The sequence below is a fragment of the Trichosurus vulpecula genome, chromosome 2 (genome assembly GCF_011100635.1).
Source record: "Trichosurus vulpecula isolate mTriVul1 chromosome 2, mTriVul1.pri, whole genome shotgun sequence".
NCBI lineage: Eukaryota > Metazoa > Chordata > Mammalia > Diprotodontia > Phalangeridae > Trichosurus > Trichosurus vulpecula.
The window spans coordinates 336,773,466-336,794,168 of record NC_050574.1 but is presented as its reverse complement, the minus strand read 5'-3'; the positions used below and the strand labels follow the sequence as shown (position 1 = coordinate 336,794,168).

The following is a 20,703-nucleotide window of genomic DNA, read 5'->3' as shown; positions in this document are numbered from 1 at the left end:
GTCAAGAATATGAAGGGAATTAGTAAAAAAAAAAAATGTGTAAATGAAAAAAAAATGTGAAAGAAGGTAGCCTAGCTGTATCAGATCTCAAACTGTATTACAAAGCAGTAATCATCAAAATAATCTGGTGATTGATTAGAAATAGAATGGTGAATCAATGGAATAGAATAGGTACACAATACACAGTAGTATATGGCCCTATTAATCTAGTGTTTGATAAACCCAAAGATCCAAGCTTTTGGGACAAGAACTCACTTTGAAAAAAAACTGCTAGGAAAATTGGAAAACAGTTTGGTAGAAACTAGGTAGAGACCAATATTTCATACCATATGCCAAAATAATTTACATGATTTGGACATAAAGGGTAATACCCTGGGCAAATTAAGGGAGCATGGAATATCTTACACCTCAGATCTAAGGATAAGAGAAGAATTTATGACCAAACAAGAGACAGAAAGAATTACAGGAAGAAAAATGAATAATTCTGATTATTTTAAATTAAAAAGGGTTTGCACAAACAAAACCAACGTAGCCAAGGTTAGAAAGAAAGCAGAAAGCTGAGGGAGAGGGATTGTCTCTGATAAAGTGTCTCTGATAAAGGCCTCATTTCTCAAATATATAGAGAACTGAGTCAAATTTATAAGTATATAAGTCATTCCCCAATTGATAAATGGTCAAAGGATATGAACAGGCATCTCTCAGGTGAAGAAATCGAAACAGTCTATAGTCATATGAAAAAATGCTCTAAATCACTATTGATCAGAAAAATGCAAATTAAAACAACTCTGAGATGCCACTTCACAATTCACAGAATTAATGTGACAGAAATATATATAGTGTGACAGAAAAGGAAAATGAAAAATTTTGGGGAGGATGTGGGAAAATCAAGACAATAATGCAACATTGGTGGAGTTGTGAATGGATCTAACCATTCTGGACAGCATTTTGGAACTTTGCCCAAAGGGCTATAAAATTGTCCATACCCTTTGACCCAGAAATACCACTACTAAGTCTGTATCCCAAAGAGATTCTTTTTTAAAGAGAAAAGGACCTATTTGTGCAAAAATATTTATAGCAGCTCTTTTAGTGATGGCAAAGAATTATAAATTGACGAGCCCATCAATTGGGGAATGGCTGAATAATTTATGATATATGATTGTAATGGAGTAATATTGTTCTGTGAGAAGTGATGAGCAGGATACTTTAAGAAAAACCTGGACTTACATGAACTGATGATGCAAAGTGAAGTGATCAGAACCAGGAGAACAATGTACATAGTAACAGCAGTGTTGTATGATGAATAACTGTGAATGACTTAGCTATTCTCAGCTAAAACAATGATCCAAGACAATTTCAAAAGACTCATGATGAAGAATGCTATCCACTTCCAAAGGAAGAACTAGTGGAGTCTGAAATGCAGATCAAAGCATGCTATTTTTCACTTTTTTGTGGAGTATTTTTTGTTTGTGGTTTTTTTTTTACAACATGACTAATATGGAAATATGGTTTGAATGTTTGTGTCTGTGTAACTTAGATCAAATTGCTACCATCTCAATGAGTGAGAAGCAGTAGGAGGGACAGAGAATTTGGTACTCAATTTTTTAAAACAAATATTAAAAATTGTTTTATGTGCAGTTGGGAAAAAAATAAAATATTGTTTAAAAATAGGCCATATTTCTTGTCAACTGCTTCCTTTCTATTCACATTAGTTTTAAAGTCTTTCTGGCTAATCAGACTAATCCATCTAGCTGTCTGGCCCTCTTTAATACAGTTCATGGATGCACTATGAGAAAATGCAGCACCAAAATCTACCTAATGAAGTTTATTTATAACTTGTAAACTTACCCATTTTTCTCTGTTTTGCTTTGTATCCTTCACTGAAAGTACTTTTTTTTAAAAAAAAAGTGAATGTCTTTTTAAAACACTAAGGAGGGTGATGTGATGGTGTGTTGCTTTCAGGGAATAATAGTGTTAGCCCTGCAACCTTTAGTTGTGGTGAAGCTGGGTGGTTCAGCACTGGTATAATGGACAGCGCAAAGCTGCTTGCTATCTAAAGTTAGTTGTAGAGCATATTTATAAGGGTGGCATTTCCAGGATTATTTAAGGAGGGGGAAAAGCTATAACTAGAACTGGTAGATTGATTTAGAATGGCCCATCTTTATGAATCTGAGTGATCTGGATTATTCACAGGGAACATTGGAAAGATTTTGCCAGTTGGTTGGGTTTCCTAAGGAGATGTGTGTATGTGTGTGTGTGTGTGTGTGTGTGTGTGTGTGTGTGTGTGTGTACATAATGTCTAGTTATATAAACATATAATTATATACATAATGACTGCTATATAGATGTTTGTATCATAATTACTGTTAAATAGACATATATAATTATGCATGTAATGTCCAGAGAGAAACATGTATATATTATATGTACATATGTATCCTACATATATATATACATATATATGTGTGTGTGTGTATATATATAGCCATGTAGTTCTCTGCTGCATAGATAATGTGCTGAGTCAAGAGATTTCCCCAAGATTCATCTTCCAAAGTGAAAATGTTTTAGGAATTTTACAAATATTTATAGAAGAGGCTGAAAAATGCTTTACTTACCCCCCTGATCACCCACAGGAATTTTTCTTTCTTGTGTCCCCAAAGGGATATATATAGTGAAACAAATTTGAATATAAATGTTTAAATGGGGGAAAAAATCCTATATAATGTATATGCCCCACCTGGTGAGCCATGATAGCCACAGGAAGTTCCAAGGGGCCAAAATGTATCTGAAACTGGGTCTCCATAACACATATTAATTTTTAATTTGTGTCTACCCTGGGAATGATCAGAAAATAGCAATTTGTGCTCACTACAATCATTATGGATTAAATAATTACATGAATCATTATATACATGGTGAACCATTATATCCATAATGTGTATATATAGACCAGAAACCTGTATAGAAGGAGACTATATGTGTGTATATATGTATGTGTGCACATACATATAGATTTAAATCCTCTGTACATTCACTCACCCCTAAAATGCTGATTATTTGAAGCTTCTGGTGAACTAATTGCCAGCTAATCAAAGTTTTACTATGCTGTAATTTTCTTGTCAAGGTTAAATAATTCTCATAACTTAAAATTTAATTTAACATATGAATCTTTTCATAATGTTAGATTTTGGGCTGTGTTTTCTTTGAAAAATCAAGCACACAGCATAAAATAATAATTAGTAAGGTTTTCAAATAATTTTTAACAATTACTCATTTGCCTTCTAAGGTTTGTACCTGGCTGTCTTGCTATTCTCTACACTCTGTTGGCAATCCCATTAATTCCCATGACTTCAACTACTGTCTCTAAGCAGATGACTCACAATTATATATATTTTTATATATATATATATATGTATATATATATATATACATATATATATATATATATATGTTTCAAAACTACATTTCAATTGTCTTCAAGAATCATTATCTAAAACACAAAAAGTGCTAAACTGCCTCTCTTCCTCCTAAGCTTGATCCTCCTTCTGACTTTACTATTTCTACCTATGATACTACCTAATGCTATGGATAAGTTCACTTACCTTGGTAGTATACTTTCCAGGGATGAGGTTGATGTACATGTTTGGGAAGCTCCAAAGGAAAGTATGGGAGAGAAGAGGTATTAGACTACCAAAATGAAGTTCTATAGAACTGTTATGCTGACCTCATTGTTGTACGCCTATGAAACCTGGATGGTATACCAGCACCAAGCCAGGAAACTTTATTGCTTCCATTTGAATTGCCTTAGGAAGATTCTGAAGATCACCTGGCAAGATGAGGCACAAGACAGCAGGGTCCTTTCTTGAGCTAAAGTGCCAAGCATTCAAACTCTACTTCAGAGAGCTCAATTCTGATAGGCTGGCCACATTGTTCAAATGCCAAACATATGTCTGCCTAAAAGAATATTCTACGGAGAACTTACACAAGGCAAGCACTCACATGGAGGTCAGAAGAAGCAATGCAAGAACATTTTCAAGCCTTCTCTGAAGAGCTTTGGAATTGATTGTGAGACCTGGGAGACTCTGGCATAGGACTGCCCAGCATGGCATGGCTGCCTCAAAGAAGGCACTGTGCTCTATGAGTGAAGCAAAATTGCAATAGCACAAAGAAAACATGAGATGTGCAAATTTAGAAATATCTCCGTTCCAAAAATTCATATGGATTATTTGTGCCCAACTTGGTAGAGCCTCCCAAGCTCATAGTGGTCTGATCAGCCAGTCAGACACACTGTACCTTGACTCCAATATAATGATGTCACTTTGGTTCTCTTTGAGAACAAAGGACAACAACCATAATCTCTCGTATTGAGAACTTTTGGATTATCTTTGATTATTCTCCCTTACTTCTCATATTCAGCCAGCTAGCAATTCTATAAACTCCATCTTTGCAATATCCATTGAATTTTTCCTTCCCTCCCCCTCCATCCCATTTCCATTGCTTAGTATCAGTTATCATAAGATCATAGATCTGTAGTTGGATGGGACCCTCAGAGGCCATCTTCTGCAACCCCTCCATATCACATATGAGGAAACTGAGACCTAAGCAAATGAAGTGACTTGCTCGAGGTTATACAGGCAGAGGAAGGATTGAATTGCTACTCATATGGACTGACTCTTCCTACCTTTAATCAATCCTTCATTCCAATGCCAAAATATTTGGTTTTTGTGCATAGATCTGGTCATGTTCCTTCTCTGCTCAAAAATCAAGAGTTCCTTATGGCGTACCATGTAAAGTTCAAACTTCTCTGCATGGCAGCTAAGACCTTCCATAATTTGTCCCTTCTTACCTTTCTATCTTTATCTCACATTACTTTCCCCTAGGCGCTTTAAAATCCAAGAAAACTGAGCAATTCCCTGTCCCCTTTACATGTACCGTGATCTCACATCTCAGTTATTTTGCTCAAGCCCTGTGCTTAGAGTGTCCTTCCACCCTGTCCTCCTTTGTTGGATTCCTGCCCCTCTGTTAATGTACAATTCAAATGCCACTTGCACCATAATACCCCTGATGCTCCCATGGAACTTTGTTTTATAGGTCCTTGAATCTTATAACCATACCAGACTGTAAACTCTTTGAGGGCAGCTACCATGTTTTATTAAACTTCTGCATCTCTCCAGAGCTTAGCACTGTGCTCTACCTACAGTAGGCATTTAATAAATGTATCATTGTTCCAAGGCCTTCATTGCAAGTCCTGTGTGACAAATATTGCATACATCTTTTATGATAAAGAGTGTGAAATGTGTGTGCACTATTCATGAAGCAGGCAATTAATTGGTTACAAAATGTTTAGGTAGCTCCTGTAATATCTTACTCTACCTCCTAGTGCTAAAAATCAGTCCTGACCTAGAACTCATTGCAATAACAAGACCAGGTAAAAATAGCATCTAGAGTGACGATTAATAACCTCCCTGGCTGTATTAGAGAAAAAATTTAAATGACAAACCATTTTTTATTTCAAATGTTATTTGGCTATAGGGACTACAACAACAGCAACAGCAACAGGCACCATGGGAGTCCTGAAAGACCCATTATAGCATGGGCTGAAATCCTATCAACCTTCCTTTCTGAACATTTTCGACTCAATGCATTAGCACGTTTCTTCAGACTTCTTTTTAAATTTCATGGTGCAACTCAGTGGGAAAACATGATTTAATATGAGAAATTTTGTCTTGAGCTTAATTTTATTGAGATTAAAATCTGTTTCATAGATCAAGAAATAGTGATATTTTAAGATTATAATTACTATCTTCCTCAAGTTAAATTATTATAGGATCTTAAGATTTAATGCTGGAAAGAAGTTTAAAATCCTTAGACTTTAAGACTAAGTCTAAGGTTATATTTATATATTTAAACATTCACGTAGTATATTAAGGTTTAGAGACACAGACATGGATAGAGATCGGCTTGAGGAAACAAGCTTGTAGAATGAGTAGCTGATTAGACTGAGTAAAACCAGTGGGAAGCTTCTCTTTGAAATTTGAAGTTTCAAAGAGTAACCAGCAGACCTAGAGGATGGAAGCCTTGATTCCTTCAAAGTGAAAACAAACACATCCAAGAACAAGTAAAACTTTTTTCTATTAAAGACTCAAACCAAAACAAGAAAGAAAATTAAGCTGACTTCAAAGAAAAGCCTGTATAACCAGCCTGTGAAGCTTTAGCTAAAAAAAAAGAGACAAGAAATAAAAGCTTGTTTTTCAAAATCAGAAGCAAATAAATACAGAGAAAATAGCCTGCATATTATTGGATGATCAAAGACACCACAATCAAAACAAGCTAATGATGCCAAGCATCAAGGAAAAATACCTGTCCATCAACCAGGGCCAATTAGATGGCATGCAGGGTAGAACAGAAACTCTCCAAAAGCCATTACTCAGTGGTCAGAATGTTTTGGTTTGTTTGGGTTTGTTGGTTGTTTTTTTTTTTCATCAATTTGCTTGTGCTGTTTTAAACAGAAGTTGAAAGCAAATGTTGGCATCAGTTCGGTTGTTGTCATCCCACAGTAAATTGAGGTTTATTTTGTCTTGATATTTTTATATTTTTGTTAAATCTGTTGTTATTTTCAAACTTTTCAGCATTTATTTAATGATAAGAATTATCCCCTGTGGCATAGAGATATTAAATACTTCATTTTTCTATGTATTATTCTTTATTATAGTAGGACTATAAAGTTTCCCAAGTGTTAAGTAAGAATATTCTTCTCATTCTTATTTAGTAAAACCTTGGCAAGAGTGGCCATGTTAAAAATTAATTTCAATTGGATTGAGATATTCACCTTTTTTTTTTGGTAACTTTAAGTATACCTCACTTTAGGCAATAAGATGTCTTCCCAAATAAAATCACATAAATCTCATCCAATTCCAATTTATAGAAAACTGGAATTTTTTTAAATGAAGGATTTTTTAAAATAAAGAATCTTTATTAGTTTATTTTCTCCCCAATTTTTAAAAAAGGTTCTCATAAGTTTTTTTCCCCCTTAGAAACATAGATTTAGAACTGGAAAAGGGCCCATGGAGGTTATATATTCCAACCATTCCCTAAATTTTAAGATGAAGAAACAGAAGCCCAATGAGATTAAACCATTTGGCCAAGGCCAAGTGGTAGAACTGAAATTCAGAGCCAAGTTGTTTGACTACAAATTCCTCATTCTTTCCATTATATCAGACTTTTCATGTTGGTATCCCTTTAAATGAATGGGGTATACTTGTATAGAGCATGGCCATTGAACTTCAGGCTCACTTTAAGAAACCGATGGATTTCAGTTTAAAATGTTTTTCAAACTCTATAATGGACAGTACATATTCTGTGAAGTCAGAAACCTATAATCAACTGATTTTAAAAGCCAGATAAGAGTATGTTACACCTGAGAAAACAAGAGAACATAATTTTCATGAATCTTTCCACTTTAAAGTTGCATCAAAACAGAATTGAGTTCTAATACTTAGCTCTAGCTGGGCATTTTATCATTACAATTGGTGACTCTACTACCACAGGAACAAATACATTTCAATTTTCTGTTTCTAAAGAATATGTGTTTAATTATGAACATTGCATCACAGTGTAGTGGCAGAATATACAGAGTATAGGCTAAAATTAATGTTAAGTACACACATTCTATATGGTAATATTAATGGTTTGTAAGTTTGCTTATGACAAACTGAATTTTGACCAAATCTTGAAAAGACAAGGATTTAGTAATTTTTGGAGGGTTGAGTGAAGTGATATTCTGTGCAAAAAGCATATTGACATGGTGTTTCTCTTCGTTTAATTTTTTTCTGTGGGACACCCTCATACTCCTAGCCTCCTCAGAAATAGTCTTTCTGCTCATGTTAATATATGATAAGTGGTAGTTATAACATGCTTTCCTGATGCTTGGTGTGAGCATCCAACTTACCATTCTTGTTTCAGATCATGTAAATGGACACTGTACCAGCCCTACTTCTCAGAGTTGCAGTTCTGGAAAACGTCTTTCTAGTGCTGATGTTTCAAAAGTAAATCGCTGGGGCCCTGGAAGACCACCATTTCGGAAGGCACAGTCAGCTGCTTGCATGGAGGTTTCTCTACCAGTCACAACAGAAGGTAGGTTATAGATAAGAATTTGGGTGGAAATAGAATTTTTTTCGTTCTGTTTTTCTAGCCCATACCTAGGCTTAATCCAAAGTCACAACTATGGCAAAATGACTAGGGCTTTTTTCCAAAGGGCTGAAATTTAGAGGGAACCAATAGTACCCTCTGACGATATAGTTGGTTCCTACATATGGCCATACTCCAGGTGAGCTCCCTTAAATCTTCCTTCTTGCCCCAGGTATAAAATTTAAAAATTCGAGTTCTGCCTTGATCACTTAAAAATTATTATATGAGTTAATTAGTTGCCCAGGCTTACTTCTGCTATAGTAATAAAAATAATGATGGCAATAACTATAGCTCACATTTTCATAGAACTTGATATATTACAAAAAGCTTTCCTCACAATGATCCTGTAATATAAGTTTCGTAAGTGAGAGGCAGCAAAGCATAGCAGAGAGCTGGCTTCAGAGTCAGGAAAACCTGGGTTGAAGTTTTGCCGGTTCCACAGATTAGCTATGTGACCCTGGGGAGGTCATTTAACCACTTGAAAGGAGGGATCACATCTCAATTTCACATTGCTTTATTCCATTGTTATTCATTGGGATCCTAACCATAGGATGTATCTCTCTTTTTACCTATATGTCTAGTTGTGTTGAGCAGTGGTGTCAAACTCAAGTAGCAACAGATCATTGTGAGCCACATATTGACTTAGACAAAAATTAACGCTATCTGTGTTGTATTGTATTTTTATTTGTTTTGTTAAACATTCCTCAATTACATTTTAATCTGGTTCTAGCTACACTCCGGAGTTTTGAAGACTGCAAGTCTGGTACCTCTTGTAGAGTGCCAGAGGGATTGAAATTAGAATAGAATGAAGTAGATGTCATTCCTGTTTCTCTTCAGAAAGATCTTACCTTTATTTTTTTTGTAATGAAATAGAAAATCACAAAGAAGATATAAAATGGAGATTATACATGAAGCCACAAATTTCTTATATATTGTTTATTCCTTTTAATATACATAAAATTTAATATGGTGGTACCACCGTTGCCCTGATTTTCTGTCCCCCTCAAAGTTGAAGCAATCTAATATCCTCTGTGAATCGTTAACACTCTTCATTAATCACTTACATTTTTTTTTTATCACTGTCATTACCATCACCACCACCACCACCACCCTAAATAAAATCCATCCCTTGTAACAAAAGTATAGTCGAGCAAAACAAAGTTGTGTTGTAATGGCCATGTGTGAGGAAATGGATGTCTCATTCTGTACCTGCAGTCTCTCTGCACCTCTCCTCAAAGAGGGGGTACACATGTTTCATCATTTGTCTTCTAAAGTCATAGTTTGTTATTTCATTATCTTTATAGACAATGCAGAGATTTAAAGTCTTTGAAAATTTTCCTTTACAATATTATTGTCATCATATAAGTAGTTCTCATTCTACTCATTTTATGTGAACTCATACAAGTCTATCTTGCTATCATTTAAATAGATTCACTCAATATGTAAGTACGCATCATGTGCACATATACTGTTAGGTGTTATGAGAATACAAAAATTAATAATATGCAAAGATGTAGACATTATTTCAGTTCATTTGTATAGTATGATTGAAGAGATTTGGGTTAGAAGTTAGGAGACCTGGGTTTTGATACTGGATCTTCTGCCAACTAGCTGTAAGACCATTGACATCACAACCATGGGCATGTCATCTCATCTCCATGTATCTTAGATTTTTTACATATAAAATAAATGGGTTACAGTAGAAAATCCCTAATGTTATATTATAAAAGTTCTACTTTTCACTCATAATTAGAGTTGTATATTTTTATGCCTTACACCATTAAGAAATGCATTAACATTTAATGTGTTTATTTTCTAAATCTACATAGAAAGCCGAGAAAACTCCTATAATCGTTCTAGAAGTTCTAGTATCTCCAGCATTGACAAAGACTCTAAAGAAGCAATTACAGCTTTATACTTCATGGAATCCTTTGCACGGAAAAATGACATGACAATCTCCCCATGTCTGTGGGTTGGAACTAGTCTGGGTGTGGTGTTAATGATCTCCTTTAACCTGCCTTCAACAGATGAACAAAGGTATACAGAGCCAGTCCTGGTATCTCCAAGTGGTAAGAATCATTATTCCTTCTGTCTTTACTTATTGTTCTGATTTAGTGATGCTAACCTGTAAAATAGGTCTGTTTTAGGTAACGATGATGAATGTAAAGTTATCTGTGCAATAGGAAATGGCATTAAGATCATTCTAGATATCCTCCAGCATCACAGAATGTATTGTATTGCAACATTTCTCCCTTTGCTTACATTACCATGTTGATTTAGATGATATTGCGCCATGGAACTGCTGACATCAATATACTCTACCAAATAAGTTACCAGAAAATTCTGAAAAGGGTCTGAAAGCAATGATATTTGTTATCTGGAAGGATAGAAAAATAATTTTTAAATAAAATAAAACATTTCTCCAAAGCTCCATGCCAGATCACCACCTATGGGTGCTTTAGGCCATCCCAGAAGAAGCTGGAACTCTGAAGCTTGGAGCTTCCTGAGCTAGGGTGGCTTCCCAGATTTTTTGGAATCTTCCAGGCTCGTCCCTCAGGGATGCTTTGCAATCTTCCTCATTCTTTTTCCCTCAATTCCTCCTTATCATTGTAGTGAAAGAAAGTAGAATTGCCTTTCAGCTTCTGAGAGAATCTATACCAGGCCTCTGGATATCACCGTGAAGTCATAAGTTTTAATCTCTTCCTAGTTAGCGCCTCTTAATTTCTTTCTGCTTAAAAAAAAGTGAAGTTTCTCTTCTAAAGAAGGAATGAGTATGGTTCTTATTGTTCCCATGGGGATTTTTTGGTTTGTTTTCCATTACTAACTCTCCTCTTAAATGCATGCACGCACGCGCGCGCGTGCACACACACACACACACACGCACACATACACACACACACACATTTTTTTCCCCTCAAATAGCTTATAATGATAAGAGAATGGCATTAGTAAATTGGGTCAGGCATATATTTTAAAAACATAGGAAAAATCATTTGGTTTCTATATGAGGGAATCAATTCATATAGAGAGGGAAGGTTATATATGTTGGTAGAATAAGCATCGACTTGAGAAGAGCCACAAGACTCTACATCCCCCAAATATTTCCCTAACCAGAAAGCCCCAATGCTATCTTCTCATCCTTTTGGTTCAAAAACTGCTAACCTCTAAATTTTCTCCTTTGAATTAAAACATTATCCTTTTTTAAAAAAATGTTTAAATAGACACGTCATCATGGAAGATATTATAGATAAACTAGCTATTGCTTTGGAAAACAGAATTAGACCCTAAGACCTACATATAGGTTAAGCATGGGTCAAGTTTCAGGAGTGGAATTGAACTCTGTTCTAAAAGGAATAGGCATTGTCATCCCAGCAGTCCTTGTTACTAGTTGGTCCTGTGTCCTGTAACTGGATCCTCAACTGTTTGTGGAGGTTTTTCTTGTACGTAACTGTCCATCAGAGCTGGAACCTAATTATGCTGAGGTTGTCACTTCGAGCCAGAGCACCAGCCTGGATTGTGATTTGGAACTGCTATTCCAAATTCCAAATACCTATTTAAAGTGGCAGAAGAGGTAGAGCATAAGAGGTTCCCTGTCCCATTTTTTGTCAAACTGGTGGCCTAGAGATTCTGCTTAATAAACTCACTTCCTCCAAAGGAAATCATTGAACTCATTTGATTGCATAGAATCAGTTCCAAGTAAATCTGTTCTTCTGATCAATTTCTGAATGTATATTGGCTCCTTCTGTTTTAGCCTGGTCTGTATTCAGCATCCATCAAATTATATTTGGCTACAGTTACAGTGTTTTGTGAGCATTTTCAGAGTAAATCCCTAATTTCTGGCATCCAGATTCATAAGAGACTTCACAGGAATTAATCCCTCTTGTTAAGGAAACCTCTGGTGTTACCAAGCCTCAATGTGGTTCCTGCCATTTAAGATATCAAGATAGCATCTTCCTCAGTAAGAACTTGGAATGAATACCATCCAAAAGCATTAAAGTATTTTAATTTTAAAATGGCATGGGTTGGCTGCCTCCACCTTACTCCATACTATGCTAGGCAATGTGAAGAAAATGTAAAACAGCATTGAGAAGACAAAACTTAGACATGAAATAATATCAGAAAATTCATAGGAACTTAGAATTTAGAGCTGGAAGAGACCTCAGAAAATGTCTAATCCAGGAAATAGGCCTAAAGAGGGGAAGAGACTTGCCATAGTCATTAACCTAATAAATAATAGACCCAGTTTAATAAAACAATTCAGTGGATTCTAGAATTTATTCATTTTTTCTCATATTAATCATAGTTTATTTTTATTCCAGATTCTCTCCCTCCCTTTTCCCTTCCTTCACTCATTGAGAAGACAAGGAAAACAAAGCCCATTACAAATATGTATAGTTGTGTGAAACAGAGTCCTACATTAACAATGTCAAGGAAGGAAGGAAGGGAGGGAAGAAGGAGAGGAAAGAAAAAAGACATATTTCAATCTGTACTCTAAGACCATCAGTTCTCCATCTAGCGGTGAATTTCATGTTTCATCATGAGTCCTTTGGATTTGTGGTGGGTCATTGTGTTGATCAGAGTTCCTAAGTATTTCAGAGTTGATTATCTTTACAATATTGATTTTACTGTTGAAACTGTTCTCCTGGTTCTGCTCACTTCACTCTACATCAGTCTTCCCAGGTTTTTCTAAAACCTTCCCTTTTATCATTTCTTACAGCACACTAGTATTCTATCATATTCATATACCACAATTTGTTCAGCCATCTCCCAATTGATGAGCATCCCCTTAGTTTCCAATTCTTTGCTACTACTAAAAGAGCCGCCATAAATATTTTTGTAAGTGTAGGTGCTTTTCCTCTTTTTTTGATCTCTAGAGTATAGACCTAGTAGTAGTATCACTAGGTCGGAGTATGCACAGTCTAATAGCTTTTAGAGCATAGCTCCAAATTGCTTTTCAGAATGACTGGACCAATTCACAGCTCTGGCAGCAATTCATTAGTGTGCCTGTTTTCCCACAGCTCCTCTAAGGAGACAGAAATGGAAAGATTGGTAGGGATGGTTAATTTGAGGATGAAGAGGTCTTTGATTTAGGACATAATTTAAAGTGAGAACAGGTTGTATGCTACAGGTTACCCTGTGAAAACAGGGGTACTGAAGAATAAAGTAAGGGTATAGGCAACTTAAAAGTGAAATTTCTAAAGGTTGATACCCCCCAACGGCAGTAAATTAGATAAAATTATTTTGTGGCCTAATCCCAAAATTGAATAAATGGTCTTTTAATAAAGTAAATAAGAAAGAAAACTAACATAGGTAGGCCCTTATGATGTATTGTAATGATAATAATGGACAAAATATGGTGTAATTCAACAGGCTGAACAGGTTCAACTACCTAATGTCATTTTACTCTGATGTTAACTAAGAACTTTGAGTTTGAAAAACCTCTTTCTTGATTTTATCAATCCATGTAGAGTGATGAAAAAGAACCTGGAGAGTTCAGTGATAGGACTTGTTGATTTGTCTTTGACACCCCAAAGAAAGAAATGGAACATGATGACATCCTTCTTCCTCCTTGGAAAAGGACTCTGAGCTGATAGGAAACAAAGCCCTCTAGTAATCCCACAGGGCAGAGTCCAGCACATTCAACTGAACCCAAACTTATTAAGCATATACAATATGCAGGACACCGTAAGCAGGTGTGGTGGATACAAAGATGAAAAACAACACATTATCTGCTAATAGGTAGTTTAAAAACTAATTCAAACTGTGACCCAATCTGGAGTCATCCTACCTTTCCAACTTTATCTAATGTTACTTCCCTCCTTGTGCTCTACACTGGAACCAATTCAGACTATTCTGTCCCTGGAATACATGCTATGTTTTTTTTTTATCTATATGCTTTTCCCATTCTTTTCTCATTGCCCATAGTTTGCTCCCTACCTAGTCTTTAAAACTCAACTCAGAAATTCTTCTTTCACGATTCCTTCAAACGCCACCTTCTCTATAAAGATAATTTTCAAATCCCCTCCACACCCCCAGGCTGCTGGTCTGTAATAAGTTTTTCTTTTCCCAAAATGCTCATAAATATTTGGTTTTTGAGACGGAAGGTCTGGGTACAAATCTCAGCTCATCTGTGTGTCTTTGAGCAAGTTATTTCCCTCTTTCAGGCCTTGGTTTCCTCATCTTCTGAATGAGATTTAGATGATCATTAAAGTCCATTCTTCCAGCTTTAAATTCCATGATTCTCTGATAGGGAAGAAAAGACATGTTCACAAGAAGTGTGCTACAGGAAGAATGTGATAAGGACTGCTACTAGAAATAGGAGTGAGGAGAGATCACTTCCAGCTGGGGCAACAGAGAAAGCTCCATGGGGTTTGTGGCACTTAAACCAGTCCCTGAAGAAGTTCAACAGGCAAAGATGTGAAATAAATGCATTTGAGGTGTGGAGGCCAGTCTGTGTGAGTGCATGAGGTTGGCGTGGAGGAGAGGAACATGAGATGAAATCAGAAAGAATTAGTGCTTTAATTGAACTAGAAGGGAGAGCACATGAATAGAAATAGTGTGGAATGAGGCTGAAAAGGAAGATTAGACCCAGACTGTGAAGTGTCTTAAGTGCAAGACTACAGACTTTAGATTTTATCTTATAGTCAGTAGTCAGGCACTGAAAGGCCCTGGTCAAGCCTGTGCTTTAATTGGATGGTACGGGGAGGGAGGGTTGAGAGAGAAAGAGAGAGAGAAAAGTCAAAGATCCCTTTGGTTTTGATCTCATGTGAATGATGGTGCCATTCATTTATAGAAATGGTAGAATTAGAAAGTGAGGCAGGTTTTGTGGGGAAGATGAGTTCAGTTTTAGACATTCTAAGTTGTAGATGCCAGTGGGGTGTCCAAGTGGAGATGCCCCACAAGCAGGTGGGAAAGCAGGACTCAAGGGAGATGTCAGGGAGACATCTATATTGACTTGCAGGTTATCTGCATATGTGAGTTGCTTCTTTATAGGTTTGCAATAAAAAGTGAGATTCTATCATATTGTGTTGGGAGGTCTTTTCCAACTACATTTTATTTCCTGAAATCTGTTAGGGTAGAAGAAATTATGTAGTACTATGGCTGAGGCCAGGGGTGTCATATTAATGACAGCTTTAATTATTTCACCCTAATGAAATGGTGTTTTGTAAGGAGATCCTTGGTATTCCTAAGCTTCAATCGTTGGAAAGAAACTATTTAAGTCCTTTTGGAGAGTGGCATATGGGGAGTTCTTTTTGGCTTCTTTAACTCTCTTTACAGAAAAGTCAGCTTACAGATACTAACATCAAAGAGGCAAGGAAAGATGCTGCAAAGATACAGCAATGAAAGTTAAATTCTGCCTCCAGTATTTACTGCATGACCCTGGGAAAATCACAGCCTCTCTGAGCCTCGGTTTCCTCATCTACAACATAGGAATAATAATAATAGCATATACCCCCCAGGGCATCAGATGAAATGCTCTATGGAAAGTGTTTTCTAAATCTCCTCATTTCTTCATGATGATTCCTTCCATGTACCCAATATTTTCATGCTGTCTCCTCACTTCCCAAGGTCCTACATTCAATGTAGTAAAAAAGAGCTCTGGATCTAGAGTTAGGAGACCTGAATTTGAGTCCTGGCCATAGAACTTGGGGCAAGGCATTGACCTTCTCTTAGCTAGCTTCAGTGTCCGCACCTAGAAAATGGAGCTAATAGTAACACTTGTGCTGCCCACATAGCAGGAATTTTTTGAGGAAAGTGCTTGGTAAACTACAAAGTGTTATATAAACATGGCTTAGATTATTATTAATCATTATCATTGCCTTCTCTTGATTTTGGGTTCCCAAGCTTTAGGCCTTTTCTATTTCTCCATTGTGTTGTCTTTCCTAAATTCCATTTACTCATTGTCCTGCAGTCTGCCGAGAGAAGGATAAACTAATCTGTGCTAATGGAATGGGCCAATATGGTACCACTCTTAAGGATATCTGTATTTTAACAGGGGCTTTTGTAGACACAACTACAGTACTACTCATAATGAAACTGAGAAAGATAATTTTTTTTTCTTTAACTTAAGTAACTCTCTTGTGCCCTAAAGAGAACTGCAATTACTTGATTCAACAAGCATATATTAAACATCTGCAACATACAGGGCACTTAATTGTGAGATCTGGACAATATACTTCATACATATTATCAATATTGATAACAGTAAATATGGGGAGGGTTCATTGTGGAGCAGGGGACAGATAAAAGTTTAAAAAGTAATACATAAAGTTAACAGGATGCAAAAAAAGACTATAAGAAATTAAGGAAAATTCATTTAGCAACAATTATTTATTAAGTGCTTACTATGTACTAGGCACTATGTTGAATGCTGAGGATACAAATAAAGGCAAAAAAAGGTCTCTGGCCTCAAGGAGCTTACATTCTGATGGTGCAGACAACATATGAATAACTGAATGCATAGAAGATACATACAGAGAAGATAGAAAACAATCTGAGAGGGGAAGGCATTAGGAACTAGAAGGCACAGGAAAGGACTTTTGCACAAGGTGAGATTTGACTTTAATCTTGAAGAAAGCCAGAGAAGCTAAGAGGGGGAAGTTAGGAGGAAGAACATGCTAGGAACAGAGAAGAGCTGGTAAAAAGGCACAGTAATAGTAGATGGAGCGTCACATTCAAGGAATTGCAAGTCAGCCAGTGCTGCTGGATGGTATAATTCATAGAAAGAAGGAAAGTGTCTGAAAACATAGGAAGGAACCAGGGTATGAGACCTTTTAAATGCCAGAAGACTTTATATTTCATCCTGGAAGTAATAGGGAGCCAATACAGTTCATTGAACTACAGTGACATGTTTAGACTTACCTTTTAGGAAAATCACCTTGTCAGTTGAGTAAAGGATGGATAAGATTGGGCAAAGAGGTGAGTCTAAGAGAGCGGTTATAAAGTTATTGTAATAATCGAGGCAAGAGACAATAAGGATTTGAATTCAGTATCATTGTGGCTGTATATGTGGAGAAGAGGGGATATAGATGAGAAATATTATGAAGGTAGAAATAACAAGATTTGGATATGTTGAGTGAATAAAAGTGAAGAGTCAAGGATGCCTCCCAGGTTTTGAGCCTCTGTGCCTGGGAGCATGGTGGTACACTGGACAAAAGTTGGGAAGACTTGAAGAATTTGGGAGAGAAGAAGAAAAGTCAAGTCAACAAGCTTTTATCAAGCACATGCTGTATTGTAAAGCCAATCAGTAAATGAAAGATCTTTCCCGCCCACATAGGGTTCAGGTGGGGCCAACAAAGGGAGGTCTGATTAGAGACAGGCCCACACCCTTTCATTAATTAGGTATAAGGCCCCAGGCTAGTTAGCAAACTAGTTTGCTAGTTTGAGAGAGGGGTGAAGCCCTCAGGGCCCTAAGGGGAGTTGCTAAGACCAGAGCCAATGGTAGGTGCCTGAATTCTAGTCAATCAGATGATGTCTAGGACTGTATAAAAAGAGGGAACAAAACTTGGAGCAGAGCAGAAACTGAAGACTGAGGACCAGAGTAGAACTGGACACAACGGAGCTGGAAGCCGTGGAGCTAAGAGCAGCCGGATTCAGAATCAGAGGGCCAGCATCCAGAGTGTGCAAAGCAGAGAGTGCTGAACACAAGAGGGAGTTGTGGAGATCAAGGAACTCAGATTCAGCAGAGCTGTAGGAGAGAGTGCTGAGCAGAGACTTAGGATTCTTGAGTGATCTTCTTATAGGCGGGCCCTAGCATCAAGGGAAGCACAAATATGACTTGGTTTCCTGCTATAATATTTTGTTATAATCTCCTTGTTACTATAGTGAGGTGGGCTTATCAGTTTTGGAATATTATTGCCACAATCTCAAATTGAGGCCATTGGTCCTTGAATCTGATCCTTTGGAGTCTAAATAAATGTTATACTTCCTCTGCCTTCTACCTAGAGAATTCCTTATACTTCAAGATTCTGAACCATGCAGGCATGCCCATGGTCCTCTCCGAGGTCATGAATTTTGTCTTACTGATATATATGTGCTAAGCAAAAATCAGTCCTTGTTCTCAGGGAAATCACAGTGTAAAGGTGTGAGATACTCAAGCATGAGAGAGAGGCTGCAAGCTAGGTGTGGAGATCTGGGAATCATCTGCATCGAGATGGTGACTGAACCCATGGAACCTGATATGACCACTAAGTGAGAGAGTATGGACAGAAAAGAGAAGACAGCCCAGGATAGAGACTTGGGGGACCCCTGAAATGAGTGGGCATGACCTGGATAAAGAACCAGTAAAGGAGATGGAGGAGAGGTGGAAAAGAAAACTTGAGAACCAGGAGGGAGCAATGTCACTAAAAACTCAAGAGGAGAGTCTCCAGGGAGAGATGATGATAAGCAATACCAAAGTCTGCAGAGAGGTCATTAAGGATCAGCATTGAGAAAAGGTCATTAGATTTGGTAATTAAGAGATCATTGGTAGCTTTGAAGAAGTAGTTTTGGTTGAATGAAAAGTTGGGAAACCAGATCGCAAAGCAAACAAACAAAATGCTTATATTTAACAATAGAAATATGGGCTAAATAATCTGATTATGAATAATGATTCCCTATTTATTAGTTTAAATTATATGTTAATTCTTTAACATGTTTTGCCAATGAGTTGCTTCCTTTTTACACAGACATTTTAATACTAAAATAGCAATAAGGGGGAATGGGGAAAAGAATCATTTTATAGTGTTGTGAGCAGCTATTATAGCCAAAAATGTAGTTTTTCCATATTAGACTTCGTGGCTATCAATAGTTGCAATTTCCTTCAAAGACAAGCCTCCAAAGGCTTGATAAGAGCAGCTGAAGAAGTCTTCCATGTACTTATTTTTAAAAATAAATTTTACTGATATCTTTTGTTTTTACATCACACAAGTTTCCTATTGTATCCCTTCCCTCATTGCACTTCCAGAGAGCCAAAGAATTTGTTAAGAAAAAATAAAAAGTGGAAAAGAAAAAAAATTAACAAAACTGATTAATACATTGAAAAAAATCTGAATAATATTCCATACTCAATAAAGGAGTGAGGGGAGGTACCTACTTACTTTTAACAAGCAAGCTTTAACATTTATGCTTGAAAATTTTCTGCTGTTTTTCCCCACCCTACCCCCATTTGTATATCCCCAACAGGCCTCAAAGAGACCATTTAACAAGATTTTTTACTTGAAAGAATGTAACCGATCAGTAGGGGGGAAATGAAGTTACTGAAAATGAAATGTTCTGCCTATGGGAGTATTAATTAGAGTTGGCTCTTTATCATAGTGCTTAAAGCCATTCAGCTATCTAGGATTACTGGATCAAAGCTAATTCAAATTTCAAAGGGAACTGATAACTATGAAAATACAAAAGAACTAGGTCTTCTTCATAGCTAAATCCATTAACAGAGGTAGTGTAGGTTATATAGCTTATGACAGCCCAAGAGTATTTTGCAAATCAGTTTCTTGTTTGGGGTTTGTTTTGTTTGGGGGGTTGGGTTTGGGTTGTTTTTTTTTTTGGGAAAATAAATCACTATTTCTCTAGTATTACTCTCGTTTCTGAACCAGTTAATGTCAGACAGCCAATAACTGTACCCAGCAACAAGCTGCAATAGCTGTTATGAATGACAATAGCTATGAAAGATAGTCATCAAATTTTGCAGCCTGGAAGGTACTTTCAACAAATTCAGTTCAGCAAATATTTATTAAGTATCTGCTTTGGGCCAAGCTCCATGCTCTAGTTGCTAGGGAAGATATAATGATCAGTTCAGATGTGGTCCCTGACTCATGGAGTTTACAATCTAGTCAGGGAATATCTCACATACACAGAAAAGTGTCACATACAGTTAAGTGCATTAGGGAGGTGCTAAACAAAGTGGAAGGCCCAGGGTGATAAGGTTGTTATCAACAGGGGATCTGAGAAATTGTCACGGAATAAGATTTGAGTTAGGCTTTAAAAGATGGATAGAAATTCAGCAGACAACCAGGGAAAGCAGGAATGACTTGAGTACAGATGTGGGGAGAGGTGAGTATTTAGAGGAGAGAGAGTAAGCCAGTGGGCAGGAGGATAGATTATGTAGATGGGAATGATGTAAAGGTGAAGAGTGAGACAGGTGCCAGATTGTGCAGGGCCTTGAATGCTAGGAAAAAGACTGAATTTTACACAGCAATACAGAAGACTTTTGAAAAGAATCCTACTTTAGCAGAGAGGCATATGGGGTGCTAAACATGGAATCAGGCCAATCTGTGTTTAGGTCACATTTCTGATGCTTATTATCTGGGGGGGGGGCAAGTCACTCAATGTCTCTGAGCCTCAGTTTCCTGTAAAAATGAGAATCACAACACTGTAGTGTCTATCTCGCAGGGCAGGGTTACTGTGAGGCGTACATGAGACGATGCATGGAAAGGGTTCTGTAAACTTTTAAAGAGCTGCATGTCAATTGTAATTAGATATTGGCATTATTGAGAATGACATCAGCCAGATCTCTATAAAGGAAGATTTTTCTGGCAG

The 20,703-nt window shown here is 36.8% G+C and overlaps 1 protein-coding gene across 1 annotated transcript in view; it reads left to right on the top strand.

The window, feature by feature from the left end:
* STXBP5L (syntaxin binding protein 5 like) overlaps positions 1-20,703 on the top strand; it is a 324,117-nt gene that overhangs the window by 272,268 nt on the left and 31,146 nt on the right. Inside the window, exons 21-22 of the mRNA XM_036744107.1 lie at positions 7,960-8,130; positions 10,014-10,253. Coding sequence (XP_036600002.1) covers positions 7,960-8,130; positions 10,014-10,253 — 411 coding nt within the window. The remainder of the gene's footprint in view (positions 1-7,959; positions 8,131-10,013; positions 10,254-20,703) is intronic.